The sequence below is a fragment of the Octopus bimaculoides genome, chromosome 1 (genome assembly GCF_046866305.1).
Source record: "Octopus bimaculoides isolate indiv1 chromosome 1, ASM4686630v1, whole genome shotgun sequence".
NCBI classification, from domain to species: Eukaryota; Metazoa; Mollusca; class Cephalopoda; order Octopoda; family Octopodidae; genus Octopus; species Octopus bimaculoides.
This window is the reverse complement of record NC_142928.1, coordinates 201,892,947-201,917,451: the sequence shown is the minus strand read 5'-3', so window position 1 is coordinate 201,917,451 and position 24,505 is coordinate 201,892,947. Positions and strand designations below refer to the sequence as shown.

General features: G+C 42.0%; 1 protein-coding gene across 4 annotated transcripts in view; it reads left to right on the top strand.

Moving 5' to 3' along the window:
• The window catches only part of LOC149137947 (protein mono-ADP-ribosyltransferase PARP14-like), a 507,224-nt gene that overhangs the window by 113,160 nt on the left and 369,559 nt on the right, over nt 1-24,505 (top strand). For all 4 annotated transcript variants that reach the window (XM_089339516.1, XM_089339557.1, XM_089339597.1 and 1 more), the window contains one exon: nt 1,759-1,813. In XM_089339516.1, coding sequence (XP_089195642.1) covers nt 1,759-1,813 — 55 coding nt within the window. The remainder of the gene's footprint in view (nt 1-1,758; nt 1,814-24,505) is intronic.

Sequence of the window (24,505 nt, the reverse complement as noted above, 5' to 3'; positions counted from 1 at the left end):
TACACGGAGAAAGGAGGAAGAAGAAAGGCGAAGTGTATGTTTAGTGCAATGTAGTCAACAGGGACAGTGCCTGAGATGGGAGGAATACGTGGTCAGTCGCAGAATCTCATGGAAGGAACTTTGGGCTTGGGAACAAGCAAGGACATCCTTCTTGATCAAGTCTACCTTCGACATTCTACCCTCACCGGCGAACTTAGTCCGATGGAACATAAAAACAACTGATGAATGCAGATGTGGAGAGAATGTGACAGTGAGACATGTTCTGTCAAACTGCACACTACCATGAGACAGATATACATGGCATCACAATCAAGTCCTTGGTGTCATAAGAGCAGCACTCAAGGAGAAGATCGAGGGATATAAGAGGGGAGAGAATCTAAAAGTGGAAAAGTGTGGAAGGATATACTTCTAGAAGGAGGGAAATGGACATAAGGCCAGGCCTTCAAATAAAGTATACAAGACAGATGAAAGATGGAAGGGATACTGGGAGCTGGACGCATATTTGGAAAGACTGTTAATATTTCCACTCATAAAAACAGCAAAAAAATCTGGACTTAATCCTCTGGAACACAGAATGGAGAATTGGAATTTTGCTAGAGCTGACAGTGCCATGGGAAGAGAACATCGTTAATGCAGAGCAAAGGAAGGAGAAGAGGTATTAATTGAATTAATCAACGAGTGCATAGAACAAGGATGGACTGTTGAGTATTACCACCTGTCAGAGGCTTCATTGAAAGGAAAATGACAACGTTATTCAAAAGAAGGTTTGCATTTTCGAGTTCAGAGCTGAGAAAAGTAATAAGGAGGATACAGGAGGCAGTCAAAAAAGCCAGCTTCTATATATGGCTGAAATGAAAAGACCCTAAATGGCTCAAAAGATATAACATGCCAACTGGGAAATAGCGTTGTTAGGTGAGGCTGGCTGACACTTAAGCAGCATCACTGATTGACAGGTAGCGGTCTCATTCATGGCATCCCCTCTCCCTGGTTCGAAGGCTTGTACCACCAAACAGCTAGTCGGCTCTGGCTCCTGGAACTTAAACTAACATGATGATGTTGGAAGGTAGGTCTAGAGAGGGCATGGTCCAAAACTACTCATCCTTCCTCTCCATTAGCCAGTTGAACTTAGACAGTATCATATGACAGTTAGCTTGTGTTGGCTTCTGGAGGCGACTATTTAAAGGGAAATTTGGCAGGATGGTCATTCGTCCACTAACAGCCATTAATGTTTCACCGAAGAACAAAGGATATAAAAAAATGAGAAAGGAAAAAACACACTCAACACCAGAGCTGAAGACTCCTCCAAAAGTGTGTGTATGTGTGTGTGTGTGGGGGGGGGGGTGCTATGTCGTAAATGGTAGAGGACTAACGGCCAAAACCAGACATGGTTCCTCCTGATGATGTCTTTAGCCACTGGATCCTATAAAGGAGTTGTTAAGGCAGTGACCCACAAAACATAGTTGGAATTCTTCTCAATATTAATTTCAATTCCATGAATAATATTTTCCATAAACTTAAGCAAATTTCATTTCCTCTTATTCTTTAAGTAACAATTCCTCACCAAACTATGGAATATTCAAAACCCTGTCCATTGTAGGACAGGGTTTTATAATACAATAAATAGAAAGGTAAATTTAAAACAATATTCATGATAGAAGCAATGACTAAAAGCATTGCATTGAAATTAACAGAAATTGATTATGAAATTAATTATGCTTTTGATTGAGTGATGATAAATTATTTTTTTACTTCTAACAGAAATTTAAAGAATATTTCCAACGAAACAGAACAATTGGTTCAGCTGCATCATTAGGTAAATACTTTCTTTTTATTTATCTTAAATGTATCTTCAAATTATGTCAGGTCACTCTTGATTGCTACTGGTAACATGTAACGCAGTAAAACCTATCGCTTGGTTGGATGGTCAGCAACTAAACTGGCCACAACACTGAGCTTGCTGGGTATTTGTTGGATACCCTGTGGGATGGAAAATTCAACCTGCGAAAAGGTGAAGGATCTCATGAGTAGACAATGGCCATTCAGAAATGTGTACATATGTATGTCTGGTTTGTGTGTGTGTGTGTGTGTGTGTGTGTGTGCATGAAACTATATGTGTATTGTATATTTTTAAGACTTCTTTTTCATATTTCTGTATTTATACATTTATATTTGTGTTTTTATGCACCCCTTTTATGTTTTGATAGTTTTAGTATTTTTTTTTTGTTGATATTTTTATATTCTTATTTCACATTCTATTATATTGTTATATTTTTGTATTTATAGTTTTACATATGTGCAATTCGTTTATATCAGGGAGGGTTAGTAACTCATGTGGGAGGGGCTAATCACGTTCCATAGGACTGGCTCATCCACCTTGTTCCCTACTTGGGGCCCAGATCTCACTGGCAGCTCCATATAGCTGCAGCACGCTCAGTACCCACAACCATTAAACCACTTTGGCTGTCATGCTAAACCAGGTGCGGGTAGCCAATGATTTTCAAATATTCATTGAGATAGGGTCTTGTCTATTCATGCATGCAAGAACTGGTTCTCGTGTGCTGGGTGGAGGAGACAACTAGTGAGGTCCACCAGTCAGGAAGGCAGTACCAGCAGGTGTTGTGGGGTGCATAGTGTATACATACATATATAGATGCACATACATCTGTGCACACATATGAACACACATATATGCACATACATATATATCACAGCTTCCTCATACATTTCCTCATGCACATACATATTCACATAAATAAATATGCATATATACACACATGCACTCCCTAAACATATGTGTGTGGCCATACGTCCATGCAGATGCATACAGAGATATATATGTCGATGGATGTCTCTACCTAACTGCATGCACATAGACCCATATACATGTATATCTCAGCATACACATACTCGTATCCACAGATATATGCATACATACATATCATCATCATCATCATCATCGTTTAACGTCCGCTTTCCATGCTAGCATGGGTTGGACGATTTGACTGAGGACTGGTGAAACCGGATGGCAACACCAGGCTCCAGTCTGATTTGGCAGAGTTTCTACAGCTGGATGCCCTTCCTAACGCCAACCACTCAGAGAGTGTAGTGGGTGCTTTTACGTGTCACCCGCACGAAAACGGCCACGCTTGAAATGGTGTCTTTTATGTGCCACCCGCACAAGCCAGTCCAGGGGCACTGGCAATGTTCTCGCTCGAAAATCCTACAGGAGCCAGTCAGGCGGTACTGGCAACGGCCACGCTCAAAATGGTGCATCTCATGTGCCACCCGCACAAGAACCAGTCCAGGGGCACTGGCAACGATCTTACTTGGCTTGCCGGGTCTTCTCACGCACAGCACATTTCCAAAGGTCTCGATCAGTAGTCATCGCCTCGGTGAGGCCCAATGTACGAAGGTCTTGCCTCACCACCTCAGCCCAGGTCTTCCTGGGCCTACCTCTTCCACGGGTTCCCTCAACTGTTAGGGTGTGGCACTTTTTCACGCAGCTATCCTCCTCCATTCTCACCACATGTCCATACCAGCGCAATCGTCTCTCTTGCACGCCACAACTGATGCTTCTAATGTTCAGCTTTTCTCTCAAGATACTTACACTCTGACGGGTATTCACATTGACATTACACATCCAACGGAGCATACTGGCTTCATTCCTTGCGAGCTTACGTATGTCCTCAGCAGTTACAGCCCATGTTTCACTGCCATGTAGCATGGTTGTTCGTACGCATGCGTCATACAGTCTGCCTTTTACTCTGAGTGAGAATCCCTTTGTCGCCAGCAGGGGTAAGAGCTCTCTAAACTTTGCCCAGGCTATTCTTATTCTAGCAGCTACACTTTCAGCGCACCCACCCCCACTACTAACTTGGTCGCCCAGATAGCGGAAGCTATCGACTACCTCTAGTTTTTCACCCTGGAATGAGATAGAAGTTGTTTCCTGTTTGTTTGCAGTCTTTATTGCACCTGAACATCTGCCACAAACAAAAACTAACTTGCTAGTTAACCTGCCTTTGATGTTGCTGCACCTCTTATGTGTCCATAGCTTGCACCGGGTACATCTTATAGAGTTACTACCTACTCCTTTTCTACATACTGAGCAGGGCCATCTACCTGAAGGGGTTTGTGTTTTATCTACCTTCCTACTTATTAGGATTTTGGTTTTAGCTAGGTTGACTCTAAGGCCCTTCAATTCTAGACCTTGCTTCCACACCTGAAACTTCTCCTCTAGTTCTGATAGTGACTCCGCAATTAGGGCAAGGTCATCAGCATAGAGGAGCTCCCAGGGGCAACCTGTCTTGAACTCCTCTGTGATTGCCTGGAGGACTATGGTAAATAAGAGGGGGCTGAGGACGGAACCTTGGTGGACCCCTACCTCTACCCGGAATTCATTGCTGTACTCATTTCCAACCCTCACCTTACTGGCAGCATCTCTGTACATGGCTCGCACAGCTCTCACTAACCATTCTTCTATCCCAAGTTTCCTCATTGACCACCAGATAAGGGATCGGGGGACCCTGTCAAAGGCTTTCTCCATGTCAACGAAAGCCAGGTACAGAGGTTTATCCTTAGCTAGGTATTTCTCCTGCAACTGTCTCACTAGAAATAAGGCATCAGTAGTGCTTTTACCTGGCACGAACCCAAACTGCATCTCATCTAAATTGATTCGCTCCCTAATTAGTTGGGCTATGACCCTCTCTGTAACTTTCATAACCTGATCTAACAGCTTGATGCCTCTGTAATTATTTGTATCTAAAGCGTCACCTTTACCTTTGTAGCAGTTGACTATGATGCTGCTACACCAGTCATTGGGTATGACTCCTTCGTGTATCACCTGGTTCGTAATACGGGTGACTAGGCTATAGCCAACACTGCCAGATATTTTGAGCATCTCTGCAGTGATTCCTGATGGGCCGGGGGCTTTCCCGGTCTTCATACTCTTAATTGCTTTATCTACCCTGGTACTATCAACTCGGATAGCTGGTCCCTCTATTGGGTCGACATACGGCAGGCTCTCTTTCTCCCATTCATTCTCTTTATTAAGCAATCTATCGTAGTGGCATCTCCAGACCTCTTTCTTTGCATCCTCATTTAATGCAAGCGTACCATCATCCATGCGAACACATTTCTCTCCTACAACATCACTATTCTCTCTCCTACACTGTCTTGCAACACGAAATACCTCGAGTCTTTGGTCCTCACGGCGCAGAACATTGGCAAATCTTTCCTTATCTGCTTCCCCTCTGGCTAAATAAACCTGTCGCCTAGCCTCCCTTCTGGCACATTGGTACAATTCCCTGCTACCACCGTTCTTCCAGTCCTTCCAAGCCTGTTTCTTTTGTCTAATAGCCCTGTCTACCTCCTTGTTCCACCACCACGTTACTCTGGGTCGGGAGGGGACCTTAGACCACCCACAAATCTGGTCGGTGGCTTTCAACAGGTTGTCCCGCAGAAATCTCCAATTGTCTTCCACGTTGTATGATGCTATATCCCCTTCTATTTCGTTAAATGCTTCAAGTAACTTGTCTCTAAGTCTCTGTCCGTTTGCAGGGTCTTTAAGCTTCCACACCCTTCTCTTCCAAGCCTGTCTAATTCTGGGCACCCATTTTGCCTTGATCCAAAAGTCGCTAACTACTAATCTATGTTGTGGGGTACATTCTTCGCCAGGGTAGGTTTTGGCATTTATAAGCCGCCCTCTTTCCCTATTTCTGGCGAGGATGTAGTCGATTTGGCTAGAGTGTCTGCCGGAGCGGTAGGTGACTAGGTGACTGGCAGGTTTCCTGAAGTTGGTACTGCAGACCATAAGATCGGTTGCATCACAGAACTCCAGCAGTCTGGTTCCCTCCTCGTTGCGGGAACCGAAGCCATAGCCTCCATGTATGCCGTGGAAGCCTCCAGCACGACGTCCGACATGACCGTTGAAGTCTCCAGCCACAAAGAGAAGGTCCCTGTCACTCGTCGACGAGGTAGTTTGCAAGAGGGTGTCATAGAATTGGTCTTTCAGACCATCTGGTTGCCCCGGTTGAGGTGCATAGGCTGAGATGACAGTAGCTAATCTATGATGAAGCACTAGTCTGATCTTAAGTACTCTGTCACTTACTCTAACGACCTCGATTACCTTATCCACCCATTTCTCCGCTAGAAGTATTCCTACGCCCCCGACCCCGTCAGTGTTCCCTGCCCAGAAAATCTTGTACCTGTGTTCTTTGCCTGTGAGGAACCTCGCAGAACCTCCTCTCCATCTTACTTCCTGGATGCAGCACATATCTACGCGTCTCCGTTCAAGCATCTCAACAATTTCACCAGATCTACCTTTCAGCGTGCCGACGTTGAGAGTGCCAATCCTAACAGTATGGGTGTTGGGGGTGTGGGCCTGTAGCCTGGGAAGGGGAAAAGCAGTGTCGTGTACCTGAAAAGAAAACTTGCAATTGGAAGAATTCATAAGCAAAACAGTACCTACAACCTGCAAACATTTCTCAAACTTAATGCGCTACCCAAAGGTAGGGGAGTGGATGGCCAAGGCCACTAGATGGGTTCCGGGAGACAGCCGAGGTTGACAGGATGACAGAGGAATGAACTTCCGGTGGAGGGGGTGGGAGGGCGGGTTACCGCCAGCGAGTAGATAGGGCTCTTAATTGTAGATTTTAAATATTTGAGAGACAACAATGCATAAATCGTAATTTTTAAAAGAGCAATGAATTCTAGGTGATTAGAATATAACGTAGCATGAATTTAGGAAGCTTAGAAAATGAATAAGCATGAATTTAAGACAACAACTGAATTCAATTGAATTTCATGGAGAGAAACAAGATAAATAATAGAGGGCAAACTAAAGCGCGAAGGTATGAGATGTTTGAGGCCGTAAATAAATAAAAAATCTCTATCTTATCTGCATCTTGGAGATTTCGTCGTAGTATGTCAGCGAGATAATTTAGAATGGGTTTCTCATTTATATATAGCCAGAACCTGAAGACCTTAAGGAAAAACTACGAGAGAGAGAGAGAGGATGGAGGGGTAGACAGAGGCATGGCGGGAGAAAAGATCATCATCATCATCATATATATATATAAAGAGAGAGAGAGAGGGGGGACCAGTCAAGCAGCACATCACGCTGTAATTCTTGGGCTGAGAAATCAACACTTAAAAGCCATAATTATATATATATATATATATATATATATATTAGAAGGTTTGGAGGTGATGATGTACAGGAATTATATATTGGAAAAAATAATAAGGTACTCAGATATCTGGATGGTTGTACATTTACAGATTTTTATTAATATGACATATGTTGTATAAATATTAGCGCTTGCACCTCTTCTTGTAGGTTCTTCAAAATATGATTTCGCTTCAGAGGATATGTCTCTTTTTATAGTATTATTGAATTCAATACTATAGTATTCAATAATACTATAAAAAGAGACATATCCTCTGAAGCGAAATCATATTTTGAAGAACCTACAAGAAGAGGTGCAAGCGCTAATATTTATACAACATGTGTCATATTAATAAAAAATCTGTAAATGTACAACCATCCAGATATCTGAGTACCTTATTGTTTTTTCCAATATATATATATATTCACACACACGTGTATATTTTGCACACATATGCAGGTATACTTGTACTCATGTTTGTATACATTTGCTCATATATACATACACATACACATATTTATATGCACATTGCATACATATAGTCATATACATACATGCATACACATCACCACTCACACACACACACACACACACACACACACACACACATATATATATTATTAAAAAGCAGCAAAAATATCACAAAAACTGTTACTCAGAATTTCACATTGCTGTGGAGCAAGATAAAGTTATAAGCAAAAAAATACAATTACTTAGATACACATTTGAAAATGGTTTTGTTTCATTGGTCCTTTCATCTAACGATCTTTTCAATAGCTAGTCACATGCAATAACAAATTGCAGTATAAAATCATATTATTAATAAAACTTGCAGAAAACTCTTAAATCAAAAATAGGTTATGAAGAAGGAAAAAGGCCTGAATACCCAGGGTAAATAATTAGCTGTAAAAATAATAATAAATTAAAAGATATATCCGTTTTAAAAAAAATTCACGCTAAAATACATATACACATGTAGCAATGCATACACATACCAAACAATCTATAATATATGTATATTCACTAAACATACAGACAAAGGTACATGGATATATACATATACAGACATATATTGGCAAAACATAAATATATACAGATGCATATATGTGTATGCATGCACACACACACTCACGCGCACAAAGCCTCCTGGTGTATGCTTATAGAACTTAGTTGTTACAGGTGAAAGAAAGAAAAGGGGAAAAAAAGGAATCAGAGAATAATAAATGGGAGATAAAGAAAATGGGGAAAAGAAGAAGAAAAAAAAGAGAAAATTAGAGAGAGAAGGAGAAAAATAGATAGAGGTAGAGAGAGTGAAATGACTGGCATTCCAATAAGTTTCTAATGAAAGTTAGATACTCCGCCCCATCATATGCACCCATAGGTATGTCAAACAGTGAATTCTTACTCTTTTTGACCCAGGAGGAATCATCGTGAAAAAGATGGGATTTCTTTGCATGCAAGATAATATCTATTTCCAAGCTATCGATGATGACATAATGCTTGGTGAAGTCTAATGCTATTAGAAGCGAAGGCCTGGATATTGACAGGTTAAAATCAACATGAGCTTTTAAATTCCTGCAGGCACACCACGAGGTTTAAAATGTCACCTGATGAAATACTGTATGGGTAAAATGTTTTGACTTTCGGAAAATTTCTGACTGTTGCATTTGAATTTGACTTTACACCTTACAGTTATTTTGTATTGCCCCTGGGAGCTCCTCTATGTTGATGACCTTGCTCTCATTGCAGAATCACTACCAGAACTAGAGGAGAAATTTCAGGCGTGGAAGCAACGTTTAGAATCAAAGGGCCTTAGAGTCAATGTTGCAAAGACCTAAGACCTAGTAAGTAGGAAGGTGAACACATCACAGACCTCTGCATGCAGATGGCCCTGCTTGATCTGTAGAAAAGGTGAATGTAGAAACTCCATAAGATGTACCCAGTGTAAGCTATGGAAACATAAGAGGTGCGGTAACATCAAAAGAAGGTTAACCAGGAAGATAGCTTTCATGTGCAGCAGATGCACAGGAGCAATAAACACTGCAGAAACTCAGAAAACAGATTCCCTCACATGCAAGGGGGAGAAACTAGAAGGTGATAGCTTCAGCTACCTAGGCAACCAAGTCTGTAGTGGGGGTGGATGCTCAGAGAGTGTTACCACTAGAATAAGAATAGCCTGGGCAAAGTTCAGAAAGCTTCTACCCCTACTGGTGACAAAGGGCCTCTCGCTCAGAGTGAAAAGTAGATTGTACGATGCATGTGTTCTAACTGCCATGCTTCACAGCAGTGAAAAATGGGCCGTGACTGCCGAGGACATACGTATGCTTGAAAGAAATGAAGCTGACATGATCTGCTGGATGTGTAATGTCAGTGTGCATACATGACAGAGTGTAAGCACCCTGAGAGAAATGTTGGACATAAGAAGCATCAAATGTGGCATGCAGGAGAGACGACTGCCCAGGTATGGTCATGTGCTACGTATGGATGAGGAGAGCTGTGTGAAGAGGTATCACTCCCTAACACAGGAAGGAACCCGTGGAAGAGGGAGACCCAAGAAGACATGAGATGAAGTGGTGAAGCATGATTTTCGAACATTGGGCCTTACAGAGGCAAGGACAAAAGACTGGGACTTTTGGAGATATGCTGTGACTGAGGAGACACGGCAAGTAAAATGCGATCACAGCCGTAGCCTTCGCCAGTGTCACATAACCAGCCCACTTCAAAACAGTGCCTTTGGATCGTCAGGTGACATGCTGTGCTTGAGGAGACCTATTGAGACGAGTAAATCAAAATCAAAATCAAATCAAATCACAATCAAATCAAATCACAATCAAATGGAAATTGTAGTTTCGGCCAATGCCAGTGCCACCTGACTGGCTCTCGTGCTGGTGGCACTCAATAACCAACATTCATGTGTAGGTTGTTGCAAGTGCCGCCTGACCGGATCCTCATGCTGGTGGCACATAAAAAGCATCATCTGAATGTGGCCAATGCCAGTGTGGCTTAATGTTCGATGGTCGTGTTTCACCATCCCATCCTAAGTCTTCCTGGGTTTACCTCTTCCACAGGTTCCTTCTGATGTTAGAGTGTGACATTTCTTCACACAGCTGTCCTCATCCATACGTAACACATGACCATACCAGTTCAATTGTGTCTCTCTTGCACACCACATTTGATGCTTCTTAAGTCCAACTTTCCTCTCAGGGCACTTACACTCTGTCTTATATGCACACTGACATTACACATCCAGCGGAGCATACTAGCTTCAGTTCTTTCAAGCCTACACATGTCTTCAGCATTCACAGCCCATGTTTCACTGCCATGTAGCATGTCTGTTTGCACACATGCATCATAAAGTCTACTTTTTACTCTAAGCGAGAGGCTCTTTGTTACCAGCAGAGGTGAGAGCTCTCTGAACTTTACCAAGGTTATTCTTATTTTAGCAGCCACCCCTGCTACTGATATATCACCTAGGTAATGGAAGCTATCAACTCCTTTTAGTGTTTCTCCCTGGCATATGATGGAAGCTGTTTTCTGCATATTTTCAGTGTTTATTGCTCCTGAGCATCTGTCACATACAAGAACTATCTTGCCAGTTAAACTTTCTTTGATATTGCTGCACTTCTTATGTGTCCATAGCTTACCCCAGGTACATCTTATGGAATTTCTACCTATGCCTTTTCTACAGATCAAGCAGGGCCATCTACCTGAAGGGGTTTATGATTTGTCTGCCTTCCTCCTTACTAAGACTGGTTTTTGATAGATTGTCTCTTCGCTTGTAGACCTTGCTTCCACACCTGAAACTTCTCTTCTGGTTCTGATAGTGACTCAGCTATTAGAGCAAGGTCATCAGCATAGAGAAGCTCCCAGGGGCAGTCTGTCTTGAATTCCTCTGTTATTGTCTGGAGGACTATGAGAGGGGGCTGAAGACTGATCCTTGGTGAACCCCTACTTCTACCCGGAATTCTTCACTATACTCATTGCCGACCCTCATCTTACTGACAGCATCCCTGTACATGGCTCACACAGCTCCCACTAACCACTTATCTATCCCTACTTTCCTCATTGACCACCAGATAAGGGATCAAGGGACCTTGTCCAAGGCTTTCTCCATGTCAAAAAAAGCCAGGTACAGAGGTTTATCTTTGGCTAGGTATTTCTCCTGAAGCTGTCTTACCAGAAATATAGCATCAGTGGTGCTTTTCCCTGGCACAAACCCAAACTGCATCTCGTCTAAACTAAATCCCTCCCTAATTAGTTGGGCTATGACCCTCTCCATGACTTTCATTACCTGATCCAATAATTTGATACCTCTGTAATTATTCCTATCTAATGCATCTCCTTTACCTTTGTAGCAGTTGATTATGGTGCTGCTTGCTACACCAGTCATTGGGTATGACTCCTTGTATCAACTGCTTGACTAATTGGGGGACTAGTCCATAGCCTGCACTGCCAGATATTTTAACCCTTTTGTTACCATATTTATTTTGTGATGCTATGTGTTTCTTTCAATTTACTTTTAAATATAACAAAGAATTTAGTAAAATAACTTAGTTATCATTCAGCTAGTGTTAGGAACATAAATTGTGACAAAGGTTTGGTGGAAGATTTTAATCCAGAACTTATGAAAACAAGACTTTTGTACTCAGAGCCAGAGCCGGTCTCAGCTGGGTTGGTAATGAAAGGTTTAAGTATCTCAGCAGTAATTCCTGGTGGGCCAGGAGCTTTCCTTGTCTTCATATGCTTAGTTGCATTATCACAAGTATAAACAAACAAAGAAAAATATAAATAGGCACATATTAATTTAAATACTATATATATCATATTAATATCTTGCCACACAGGAGTGTCAGAAGATGTCTAGATAAGCAACCTTGTTTTCCAACCTAGAACACATCTAAAACCTATTTTTGGTGCAAATTATAATTACCTTATCTGTCTATTTCATTATCTATGTAAACACAAATTCGTCTTCCATGTCGTATGTTCAGAGAAAAACTTAAGATGCCTTCACTCAATCCAACTCTCCCTCTTTCTCTCTTCTCCCTCTCTTTTACACTCATTTATTATTGTCATTTATCCATTTATTTCTTTAATTTTGTCACAGTCTGCCTGACCAAAAGCTCTTGGTTATAGGTTTAGTTAAGAATGCAAGTCTCCAATTCTGTCTCATTATTATCGTTGATATTTTTTCACACGAGCAGCCTAAGTTTTAACTGTTTGCAGTGTGCCTGCCCTTCCCACCTCACCACCTGTACCAGAAGTCCTTTATCCTCTGACTTCTATCGAATGCTTCTCTCCTGAATACCTCCAAAGGCTTAATGTTCCCCAATCCCTGCTTAGGGTTTGTCTCCTATGTAATATAGTGATTATGTAGCACATAAAATGATGGTATAGTGTATGCAGGTTGAAGACTATTTGTATGTTCATGAATTCTGCCAAATACGAGCTTTCTTTTCAGGTACATGACACTGTTGTCTCCCATCCAAGGGTCTCACGGGCCCACACCTTCCACACCCTCAGAATTGGCAAACTTAATGTTGGCACACTGAAAGATAAGTCAGGTGAGATTGATGAGATGCTTCAACAGAGACATGTAGATTTGTGCTGCATCCAGGAAGTAAGGTGGAGATGAAGCTCTACTAGGTTCCTAACAGGCAAAGAACTCAGGTATAAGATTTTCTTGGCAGGGAACACTGACGGGGTCAGGGGCATGGGTATACTTCTTGTGGAGAAATAGGTTGATAGGGTAATCGAGGTAGTCAGAGTCTGTGATAGAATACTTAAACTCAGATTAGTGCTACGATATAGATTAGCAAGCATTATTCCAGCTTAAACCCCTTGGGCAGGCCTACCTGATGAACAGAAAAATCGATTTTATGACAGCCACTTGCAGACTACCTCGTTGACGAATGACAGAGACCTTCTCCTTTATGGCTGGCAACTTCAATGGGCATGTTGGACAATATGCAGTGGGCTTCCATGGTGTACAAGGTGGCTATGGTTTTGGTTCCTGTAAAGAGGAGGGAACCAGGCTGCTGGAGTTCTGTGATGCAAAATGATCTTATGATCTGTAATACTAACTTCATGAAACCTGCCAGTCACCTAGTCACCTACCGGTTGGGTGGACCCACTCATCAACTACATCCTTGCCAGAAATGGGAAGATGGCCAATTACGAATACCAAAACCTTCCCAGATGAAGAATGCACCTCATATCATACATTAGTAATTATTGACTTCAGGATCAGGGCTAAATGGATGCCCAGAAGACGACCAGCATGGAAAAGGAGAGTCTGGAAGCTTAAGGATCCTGTGATTTAGATCCAGAGATTTAGAGATGTATTACTTGAAGCTTTTGACGAAATGGAATAGAATTCAGCATCACGTAATGCGGAAGACAGCTGGAGGCTCCGACAGAACAACCTGTTGAGGGCTACTGACCAGATCTGTTGATGGTGTAAATTTCTCTGTCAACCCAAGGTAAAGTGGTGGTGGAACATGTAGTTGACAGAGCCTTTAGGGAAAAGAAAGAGGCATGGAAGGGCTGGAAGAATGGTGATAGCAGGGATTTGTATCAGACTGCCAGAAGGGAAGCTAGGAGACAGGTTTATTTAGCCAGAGGGGAAGCAGATAAGAAAAAAATTTCCAATGTTCTGCGCCATGAGGACCAAAGACTTGAGGTATTTCGTGTTGCAAGACAGTGTGTGAGAGAAAATCGTGATGTTGTAGGAGAGAAATGTGTCCGCTTGGATGATGGTTCATTTGCACTAAACGAGGCTGCTAAGAAAGAGGTTTGGAAACGCCACTATGAAAGATTGCTCAATAAAAAGAATGAATGGGAGAAAGAGAGTCTGCCAAATGTCGACCCAACAGAGGGACCAGCTATCCGAATTGACAGTACCATGGTAGATAAAGTAATTAAGAGTATGAAGACAGGGAAAGCCCCCACCCCATCAGGAATCACTGTAGAGATGCTCAAAATATCTGGCAGTGTTGGCTATAGTCTAATCACCCATATAGTCAATCAGGTAATACATGGAGTCATGCCCAATGACTGGTGTAGCAGCACCATAGTCAACTGCTAAAAAGGTAAAGGTGACGCTTTAGATACAAATAATTACAGAGGTATCAAGTTGATGGACCAGGTAATGAAGGTCATGGAGAGGGTTGTAGACCAACTAATTAGGGAGAGAGTCAGTTTAGATGGGATGCAGTTTGGGTTTGTGCCAAGGAAAAGCACCACTGATGCTATATTTCTGGCAAGATAGCTGCAGGAGAAATACCTAGCCAAAGATAAACCTCTGTACCTGGCTTTCGTTGACATAGAGAAAGCCTTTGACAGGGTCCCCTGATCCCTTATCTGGTGGTCAATGAGGAAAGTAGGGATAGATGAGTGGTTAGTGAGAACTGTGTGAGCCATGTACAGGGATGCTGTCAGTAAGGTGAGGGTTGGCAATGAGTACAGTGAAGAATTCCGGGTAGAGGTAGGGGTCCACCAAGGTTCAGTCCTCAGCCCCCTCCTATTTATCATAGTCCTCCAGGTGATTACGGAGGAATTCAAAACAGGATGCCCCTGGGAGCACCTCTATGCTGATGACCTTGCTCTAATTGCTGAGTCACTATCAGAATTAGAGGAGAAGTTTCGGGTGTGGAAGCAAGGATTAGAATCGAAGGCCCTTAGAGTCAACATAGCAAAAACCAATGTTTTAATAAGAAGGAAGGCAGACAAACCACAACCTCCAGGTAGATGGCCCTGCTCGATCTGTAGAAAAGGCATAGGTAGAAACTCCATAAGATGTACCCAGTGTAAGCTATGGACACATAAGAGGTGCAGCAACATTGAAAGAAGGCTAACTGGGAAGATAATTTCTGTGTGTGGCAAATGCTCAGGATCAATGAATACTGAAAATGTACAGCAAACAGCTTTCATCACATGCCAGGGAGAAAAACTAGAAGTAGTTGATAGCTTCCGTTGCCTAGGTGACCAAGTCTATAGTGGTGGTGGATGCTCTGAGAGAGTAGCTACTAGAATACGAATAGCCTGGGCAAAGTTCAGAGAGCTCTTACCTCTGCTGGTGACAAATGGCCTCTTCTTCAGTGTAAAAGGTAGACCATATCATGCCTGTGTGAACAGTCATGCTACATTGCAGTGAAACAAAGGCCATGACTGCTAAGGACATGCATAGGCTTGAAAGAAATGAAGCTAGTATGCTCTGCTGGATGTGTAATGTCAGTGTGCATACACGACACAGTGTAAGCGCCCTGAGAGAAAAGTTGGACATAAGAAGCATCAAATGTGGTGTGCAAGAGAGATGACTGCACTGGTATGGTTATGAGTTGCATATGGATGAGGACAGCTGTGTGAAGAAATAACACACCCTAACAGTAGAGGGAACCTGTGGAAGAGGTAGACCCAGGAAGACTTGAGATGAAGTGGTGAAGTACAACCTTCGAACATTGGGCCTTACGGAGGCGATGACAAGTGACTGAGATATTTGGAGATATGCTGTGCTTGAGAAGATCCAGCAAGGCATAACAATAGCCCATGCCAGTGTAGCATAACCAGCCCATTTAAGAGTACCCTTCAATCATTGGGCAATAAACTGTGCTTGTGAAGACTCGTTGAGTCAAGTGAATTCATTGTTGTGACAGATGCCAATACCACCTGTTTGGCTCCAATGCTGGTGGCACATAAAAGGAACCATTCGAGTGTGATCATTGCCAGTACCAGCCGATTGGCTCCCTTGATGGTGGCACATAGAAAGCACCATTTGAGCTTGGTCATTGCCAGTGCCATCTGACTGGTTCCTGTGCCAGTGGAATGCAAAAAGCTTCATTCAAGCGTGGTCGATGCCTGTACAGGCTGAATGGCCCTCATGCTTGTGGCATGTAAAAAGCACCCACTACACTCTTAGAGTGGTTAGCATTAAGAAGGGCATCGAGCTTTAGAAACCTTTCCAGATCAGACTGGGGCCCGGTACAGCCTTCTGGCTTGCCAGTCCTCAGTCAATCTGTCCAACCCATCCTAACATGGAAAGCGGACGTTAACTGATGACGGATACACACACACACACACACACACACACACACACACACACACACACACACATATATATATATATATATATATATATATATATATATATATATATATATATATATATATATACACACACATAGATAGATAGATAGATAGATAGATACACGCATATATATATCATCATCACCGTCGTCGTTTAACGTCCGCTTTCCATGCTAGCATGGGTTGGACGATTTGACTGAGGACTGGTGGACCAGGAGGCGACATCAGGCTCCAATCTGATTTGGCAGAGTTTCTACAGCTGGATGCCCTTCCTAACGCCAACCACTCCGAGAGTGTAGTGGGTGCTTTTACGTGCCACCGGCACGAAGGCCAGTCAGGCAGTACTGGCAACGGCCATGCTCAAAATGGTGTATTTTACGTGCCACCTGCACAGAAGCCAGTCCAGTGGTACTGGCAACAATCTCGCTTGAATGTCTTACTGGCAATGGCCACACTCGAAATGGTGTATTTTACATGTCACCTGCACAGGAGCCAGTCCATCGGCACTGGCAACGATCTCACTCGAATGTCTTTTCACATGCCACTGGCACAAGTGCCAGGAAGGTGATGCTGGTAACGATCACACTGGTGCAATTTATGTGCTACTGGCACAGAAGCCAGACAGCTGCTCTGGCAACTATCATGATTGGACGGTGCTCTTAGTGCTCCACTGGTGCAGGTGCCATCACGATTTCGCTTTCGCTTGCCCCAACAGGTCTTCACAAGCCGAGTTTAGTGTTCCTACAAATTTAGTTTGATTTCGATTTCACTTGCCTCACCAAGTCTTCGCAAGCGGAGTTTAGTGTCCAATGAAGGAATGTTACGTGTAAGTGGGCTAGCTACATCCTGCCAGAGGCCTTGGATTTTGGTCTCACTGGCCTGCCAGGTCTTCTCATGCACAGCATATTTCCAAAGGTCACAGTCACAAATCATTGCCTCGGTGAGGCCTAATGTTCGGAGGTCGTGCTTCACCACCTCATCCCAGGTCTTCCTAGGCCTGCCTCTTCCACGGGTTCCCTCAACCGCTAGTGTGTGACATATATATATATGTATGTCTGCATACATGTACATATATACACACACATACACATATATATATACATTCAATCATGCGTGCACACACATGTACATACACACATACACAAGAATAAATAAATAATGAAAGAAAGAAATAGACACATTGATTTAAATAGTATTTATATGTATACATATATATAATTTTTAAAAAAAAATGATATATAAAGACAAGAAGAGAAAAGAACAATGCAAGGACATAGTATATGCAAAGTTTTAATAAGACTCAGAGATGGAAAGATAGGGTGGTTGTTTTATGCTTTGTGCAAACCTCTTTTTCAGAAACAGGAGACAGAGGCAAGTTCAAGAAAAAAGGAAGAAGGAGGAGAAACATTGCCAACAGTCTACATGTCATCATCATCATCATCGTTGTTTAACGTCCGCTTTCCATGCTAGCATGGGTTGGACGATTTGACTGAGGACTGGTGAACCAGATGGCTACACCAGGCTCCAATCTGATTTGGCAGAGTTTCTACAGCTGGATGCTCTTCCTAATGCCAACCACTCCAAGAGTGTAGTGGGTCCTTTTACGTGTCACCGGCACAAAGGCCAGTCAGGCGGTACTGGCAAAGGCCACACTCAAAATGGTGTATTTTATGGGCCACTCGCACAAGAGCCAGTCCAGGGGCACTGGCAACGATCTCGCTTGAAAGTCCTTAGACATGCCGCGGGCACAAGTGCCAGAAAGGCGATGCTGGGCACAGGTGCCATCACAAATTCGCTTTCGCTTGCTCCAATAAGTCTTCGCAAGCTGAGTTTCGTGTCCAATTTAACTCGATTTCGATTTCACTTGTCTCAACAGGTCTTCGCAAGTGGAGTTTAGTGTCCAATGAAGGAAGCTACGCCTAAGTAGACTGGCTGAGGCCTTAGATTTAGATCTCACTTGGCATATATAACAGTCTACATGTAGTTATATATATATATATATATATATATATATATATATATATATATATATATATATATATATATGTATCCGAGTTGACAGTACCATGGTAGATAAAGCAATTAAGAGTATGAAGACAGGGGAAGCCCCCGGCCCATCAGGAATCACTGCAGAGATGCTCAAAATATCTGGCAGTGTCAGCTATAGCCTAGTCACCCATATAGTCAATTAGGTAATACATGGAGTCATACCCAATGACTGGTGTAGCAGCACCATAGTCAACTGCTACAAAGGCAAAGGTGATGCTTTAGATACAAATAATTACAGAGGTATCAAGTTGTTAGATCATGTAATGAAGGTCACGGAGAGGGATATAGTCCAACTAATTAGGGAGAGAGTCAGTTTAGATGAGATGCAGTTTGGGTTTGTGCCAGGGAAAAGCATCACTGATGCTATATTTCTGGTAAGACAGCTGCAGGAGAAATACCTGGCCGAGGATAAACCTCTGTACCTGGCCTTCGTTGACATGGAGAAAGCCTTTCACAGGGTCGCCCGATCCCTTATCTGGTGGTCAATGAGGAAACTTGGGATAGAAGAATGGTTAGTGAGAGCTGTGTGAGCCATGTACAGAGATGCTGTCAGTAAGGTGAGGGTTGGAAATGAGTACAGTAATGAATTCCTGGTAGAGGTAGGGGTCCACCAAGGTTCAGTCCTCAGCCACCTCCTATTTATCATAGTCCTCCAGGCAATAACAGAGGAATTCAAGACAAGTTGCCCCTGGGAGCTCCTCTATGCTGATGACCTTGCATTAATTGCTGACTCACTATCAGAACTAGAGGAGAAGTTTCAGGTGTGGAAGCAGGTACTACAATCGAAGGGCCTTAAAGTCAATCTAGCTAAAACCAAAGTCCTAATATGTAGGAAGGTAGATAAAACACAAACCCCTTCAGGTAGATGGCCCTGCTCAATATGTAGAAAAGGAGTAGGTAGAAACTCTATCAGATGTACCCAATGTAAGCTATGGACACATAAGAGGTGCAGCAATATCAAAGGCAGGTTAACTAAGAATTTAGTTTTTATATGTGGCAGATGCTCAGGTGCAATAAACACTGTAAACAAACAGGAAACAACTTCTGTCTCATTCCAGGGAGAAAAAGTAGAGGTAGTTGATAGCTTCCGCTATCTGGGTGGCCAAGTTACTAGTGGGGGTGGGTGCGCTGAAAGTGTAGCTGCTAGAATAAGAATAGCCTGGGCAAAGTTTAGAGAGCTCTTACCCCTGCTGGCGACAAAGGGCCTCTCACTCAGAGTAAAAGGCAGACTGTATAATGCATGTGTACGAACCATCATGCTACATGGCAGTGAAACATGGGCCATAACTGCTGAGGACATGCGTAAGCTTACAAGAAATGAAGCCAGTATGCTCCGATAGATGTGTAATGTCAGTGTGCATACCCGACAGAGTGTAAGTATCTTGAGAGAAAAGCTGAACATAAGAAGCATCAGTTGTGGTGTGCAAGAGAGACGATTGCACTGGTATGGACATGTGGTGAGAATGGACGACGATAGCTGCGTGAAAAAGTGCCACACCCTAATAGTTGAGGGGACCCTTGGAAGAGGTAGGCCCAGGAAGACCTGGGCTGAGGTGGTGAGGCAAGACCTTCGAACATTGGGCCTAACCGAGGCGATGACTTCTGATTGAGACCTTTGGAAATATGCTGTGCATGAGAAGACCCGGCAAGCCAAGTGAGACCTAAATCCAAGGCCTCTGCCAGGGGTGTAGCCAGCCCACTTATGCGTACCTTTCCTTCATTGAACACTAAGCTCCGCTTGTGAAGACTTTTTGAGGCAAGTGAAATTGAAATCGAACTAAATTCGACGACTGGCACCCATGCCAACGTCGTCTCCTTCATTGGACACTAAACTCAGCTTGCGATGACTTATTGGGGCAAGCGAAAGCGAAATCGTGATGGCACCTGTGCCCAGCGTCGCCATTCTGGCACTTGTGCCCGTGACATGTGTTAGGATTTTCGAGCGAGATCATTGCCAGTGCCGCTGGACTGGCTCTTGTGTGGGTGGCACATAAAATACACCATTTTGAGTGTGGCCGTTGCCAGTACCGCCTGACTAGCCTTCATGCGGGTGACACGTAAAAGCACCCACTACACTCTCAGAGTGGTTGGCGTTAGGAAGAGCATGCAGCTGTAGAAACTCTACCAAATCAGATTGGAGCCTGGTGTAGCCATCTGGTTTCACCAGTCCTCAGTGAAATCGTCCAACCCATGCTAGCATCGAAATTGGACGTTAAACGATGATGATGATCATGATCATGATGATATATATATATATGTGTGTGTGTGTGTGTGTGTGTGTGTGTGTGTGTGTGTGTGTGTGTGTGTGTGTGTGTGTAGAGTGTTAGGTGTGATGTACAGAAGTAAATATTGAAAAAAAAGTCGTCAGAATTTTGGAATAACTTCTTTCATTTATTGTATACATATATTAGTGCTTTCGTTTGTCTTTCGAACTTTTCAAATATAACTGAAGATACAGAAATCTAGCTTATTTATATAAAAACAGGTGTTTTGGGGGGTTTTGATTATAACAGAACATTGTTTTGTTTTTTTGTTTTTTTGGGTGAGGCTTTGGAGACAATGGAAGATGTATAAGCAAATAGATAGATAGATAGGCAGATAGAGAGATAGATGGATAGAGGGATAGCTAGATAGACTGATAGTCAGACAGATAGAGAGATGGATGTGGTAAAAGAGAGAGAGAAGGGCCATTGTATTGAATTGGTCTTTGTAAGGAGTGTAAAAAAAAAATTTTTTTTTAATTTAAAAGCTTGTTTACTACTTACTGTATTGTTTTGAGACAGATTTTAGGGATGGTAGAAAAAGGAGGAAGAAAAGAAAAAAATAGAGAATAATGAATAGAAAATATAAAGAAAACAAAAAATGTCTTCCTGTTTTTTCTTTTGCTTTTAGTTCTTTCATTTTATATTCTTTGTCTTTTCTTTTTATAGACTTTGGGTCCCTTTTAGAATATATTCCTGTCATACATTCATTTATTTATTTTTTTTTTTGTAAGGTGTAGTTCTGCATGAGAGTATATTAGTATAATATTTGTAAATTTGAAAAATCGAATTAGTAAAATCAATTAGTAAAGATATCATATCACACATATATACATATATATACATACAAAACGTATTCCTTGTTTTTCTTTTTTCTCTTTCAAACATTTAACTTTGGGGAAAATTTTTTTATGAAGAGTAGTTCCATTGCCTTTCGGTATTGTGGACCGTTCCGTGTACATTTATAAAAGGGAAAGATTTTGAACTTTCCAGATGTTTACTCAATGGAATCATTCTTAGTTCTCCTTGTCGGATATGTTGTCTGTGAATTCTTGCACGTTGACGAAGTGAGTTATTCGTTTCGCCAACGTAATTTTCTTTACAGTTTGGACAGGTGATGCAGTATATGAGATTTTGTGTTTTGCAGTTCATATCTGCATTTATTTTTAAAATAGATCCGTTCTTGAATTTTATGTGGGAACCACTTTCTATGTATTTGTAGTTGGTATTGTTACACGTTCCACATCTCCTATCACCACATTCTTTTACTATGAATTCTGGTTTAGTCTCTGATCTGAATTCTGCCCTTGTCAGGTGTTTTTTAAGGTTTTTCGGTTGGCGTCTGCTATTCCGTAAGGTGTTTTTTTCAATCAGTAAAGAAAATTACGTTGGCGAAACGAATAACTCACTTCGTCAACGTGCAAGAATTCACAGACAACATATCCGACAAGAAGAACTAAGAATGATTCCATTAAGTAAACATCTGGAAATATGCGGAGACGGAAAGTTCAAAATCTTTCCCTTTTATAAATGTACATGGGACGATCCACAATACCGAAAGGCAATGGAACTACTCTTCATAAAAAAATTTTCCCCAAAGTTAAATGGTTGAAAGAGAAAAAAGAAAAACAAGGAATACGTTTTGTGTGTATATATATGTATATATGTTTGATATGAGATATATATAGTTATTTTTACTAAATTGATTTTACTAATTCGATTTTGCAAATTTACAAAGATTGTACTAATATACTCTCATGCAGAACTACACCTTACAAAAAATAAATAAATAAATGAATGTATGACAGGAATATATTCTAAAAGGGACCCAAAGTCTATAAAAAGAAAGGACAAAGAATATAAAATGAAAGAACTAAAAGCAAAAGAAAAAACAGGAAGACATTTTTTTGTTTTCTTTATATTTTCTATTCATTATTCTCTATTTTTTTCTTTTCTTCCTCCTTTTTCTACCATCCCTAAAATCTGTCTCAAAACAATACAGTAAGTAGTAAACAAGCTTTTAAATTAAAAAAAAATTTTTTTTTTACACTCCTTACAAAGACCAATTCAATACAATGGCCCTTCTCTCTCTCTTTTACCACATCCATCTCTCTATCTGTCTGACTATCAGTCTATCTCTCTATCTATCTATCTCTCTATCTGCCTATCTATCTATCTATTTGCTTATACATCTTCCATTGTCTCCAAAGCCTCACCCAAAAAAACAAAAAAACAAAACAATGTTCTGTTATAAACAAAACCCCCCAAAACACCTGTTTTTATATAAATAAACAAGATCTCTGTATCTTCAGTTATATGTATAGAATAAATGAAAGAAGTTATTCCAAAATTCTGACGACTTTTTTTTCAATATACATACATACATACATACATACATACATACATACCCACATAGATGTACACATACACATTCATATATATACTGACAAGTATACGTGTGTGATGGTGCATGTGTCTGAAAGTATACATACATTGTTATGACAACTGACTCACACACACATCTAAAGACACAGACAGATTCACAGACACACAGGGATAGAGATATGCTTCAGGTCTGCGTCAGTGTTTGTCTGTGTGTCTCTTAGTAGGAAGGTAGACAAAACACAAACCCCTTCAGGTAGATGGCCCTGCTCGATCTGTAGAAAAGGTGTAAATAGAAACTCTATAAGATGTACCCAGTGTAAGCTATGGACACATAAGAGGTGCAGCAATATCAAAGGAAGGTTAACTAGGAAGATAGTTTTAGTGTGTGGCAGATGTTCAGGAACAATAAACACTGAAAATGTGCAGAGAACAACTTCTGCCACATTTCAAGGAGAAAAACTAGAAATATTTGATAGCTTCCGTTACCTAGGTGACCAAGTTAGTAGTGGGGGGGGGGATGCACTGAGAGTGTAGCTGCTAGAATAAGAATAGCCTGGGCAAAGTTCAGAGAGCTCTTACTTCTGCTGGCGACAAAAGGACTCTCACTCAGAGTAAAAGGTAGACTGTATGATACATGTGTACGAACAGCCATGCTTCATTGCAGTGAAACATGGGCCGTGACTGCTGAGGACATGCGCAAGCTAACAAGGAATGAAGCCAGTATGCTCCGATGGATGTGTAATGTCAGTGTGCATACTCGACAGAGTGTAAATACCTTGAGAGAAAAGTTAGACCTAAGAAGCATCAGTTGTGGTGTGCAAGAGAGATAATTGTGCTGGTATGGTCATGTGGCAAGAATGGATAGGGATAGCTGTGTGAAAAAGTGCCATAACCTAGAGGTTGAGGGTACCTGTGGAAGAGGTAGACCTAGTGGGACCTGGGATGAGGTGGTGAAGCACGACCTTCGAGCATTAGGCCTCATCGAGGCAATGACTAGTGACCAGGACCTTTGGAAATATGCTGTGCATGAGAAGACCCGGCAAGCCAAGTGAGACCATAACACGTGGCCTTTGCCAAGGGTGTAGCCAGCCCACTTATGCGTACCTTTCCTTCATTGGACACTAAACCCTGCTTGCAAAGACCTGTTGAGGCAAGTGAAATCGAAATCAAACCAAATTCGACGACTAGTACCCATGCCAATGTCTCCTTCATTGGATACTAAACTCTTCTTGCGAAGACCTGTTGGGGCAAGTAAAATCAAAATCGTAATTGAACCAAATTTGATGACTGACACCTGTCCCGGTGGAGCGCTAACAGCACCGTCCGAGCATGATCATTGCCAAAGCAGCTGTCTGGCTTCCATGCCGGTGGCACATAAATAGCACCATTTGAGTGTGATTGTTACTAGTGTCGCCTTACTGGCACGTGAAAAAAACATTTAAGCAAGGTTGTTGCCAGTGCCGCTGGACTGGCTCCTGTGCAGGTGGCACATAAAAAACACCTTTTGAGCTTGGGCGTGGCCAGTACTACCTGACTGGCCCTCGTGCCGGTGGCACGTAA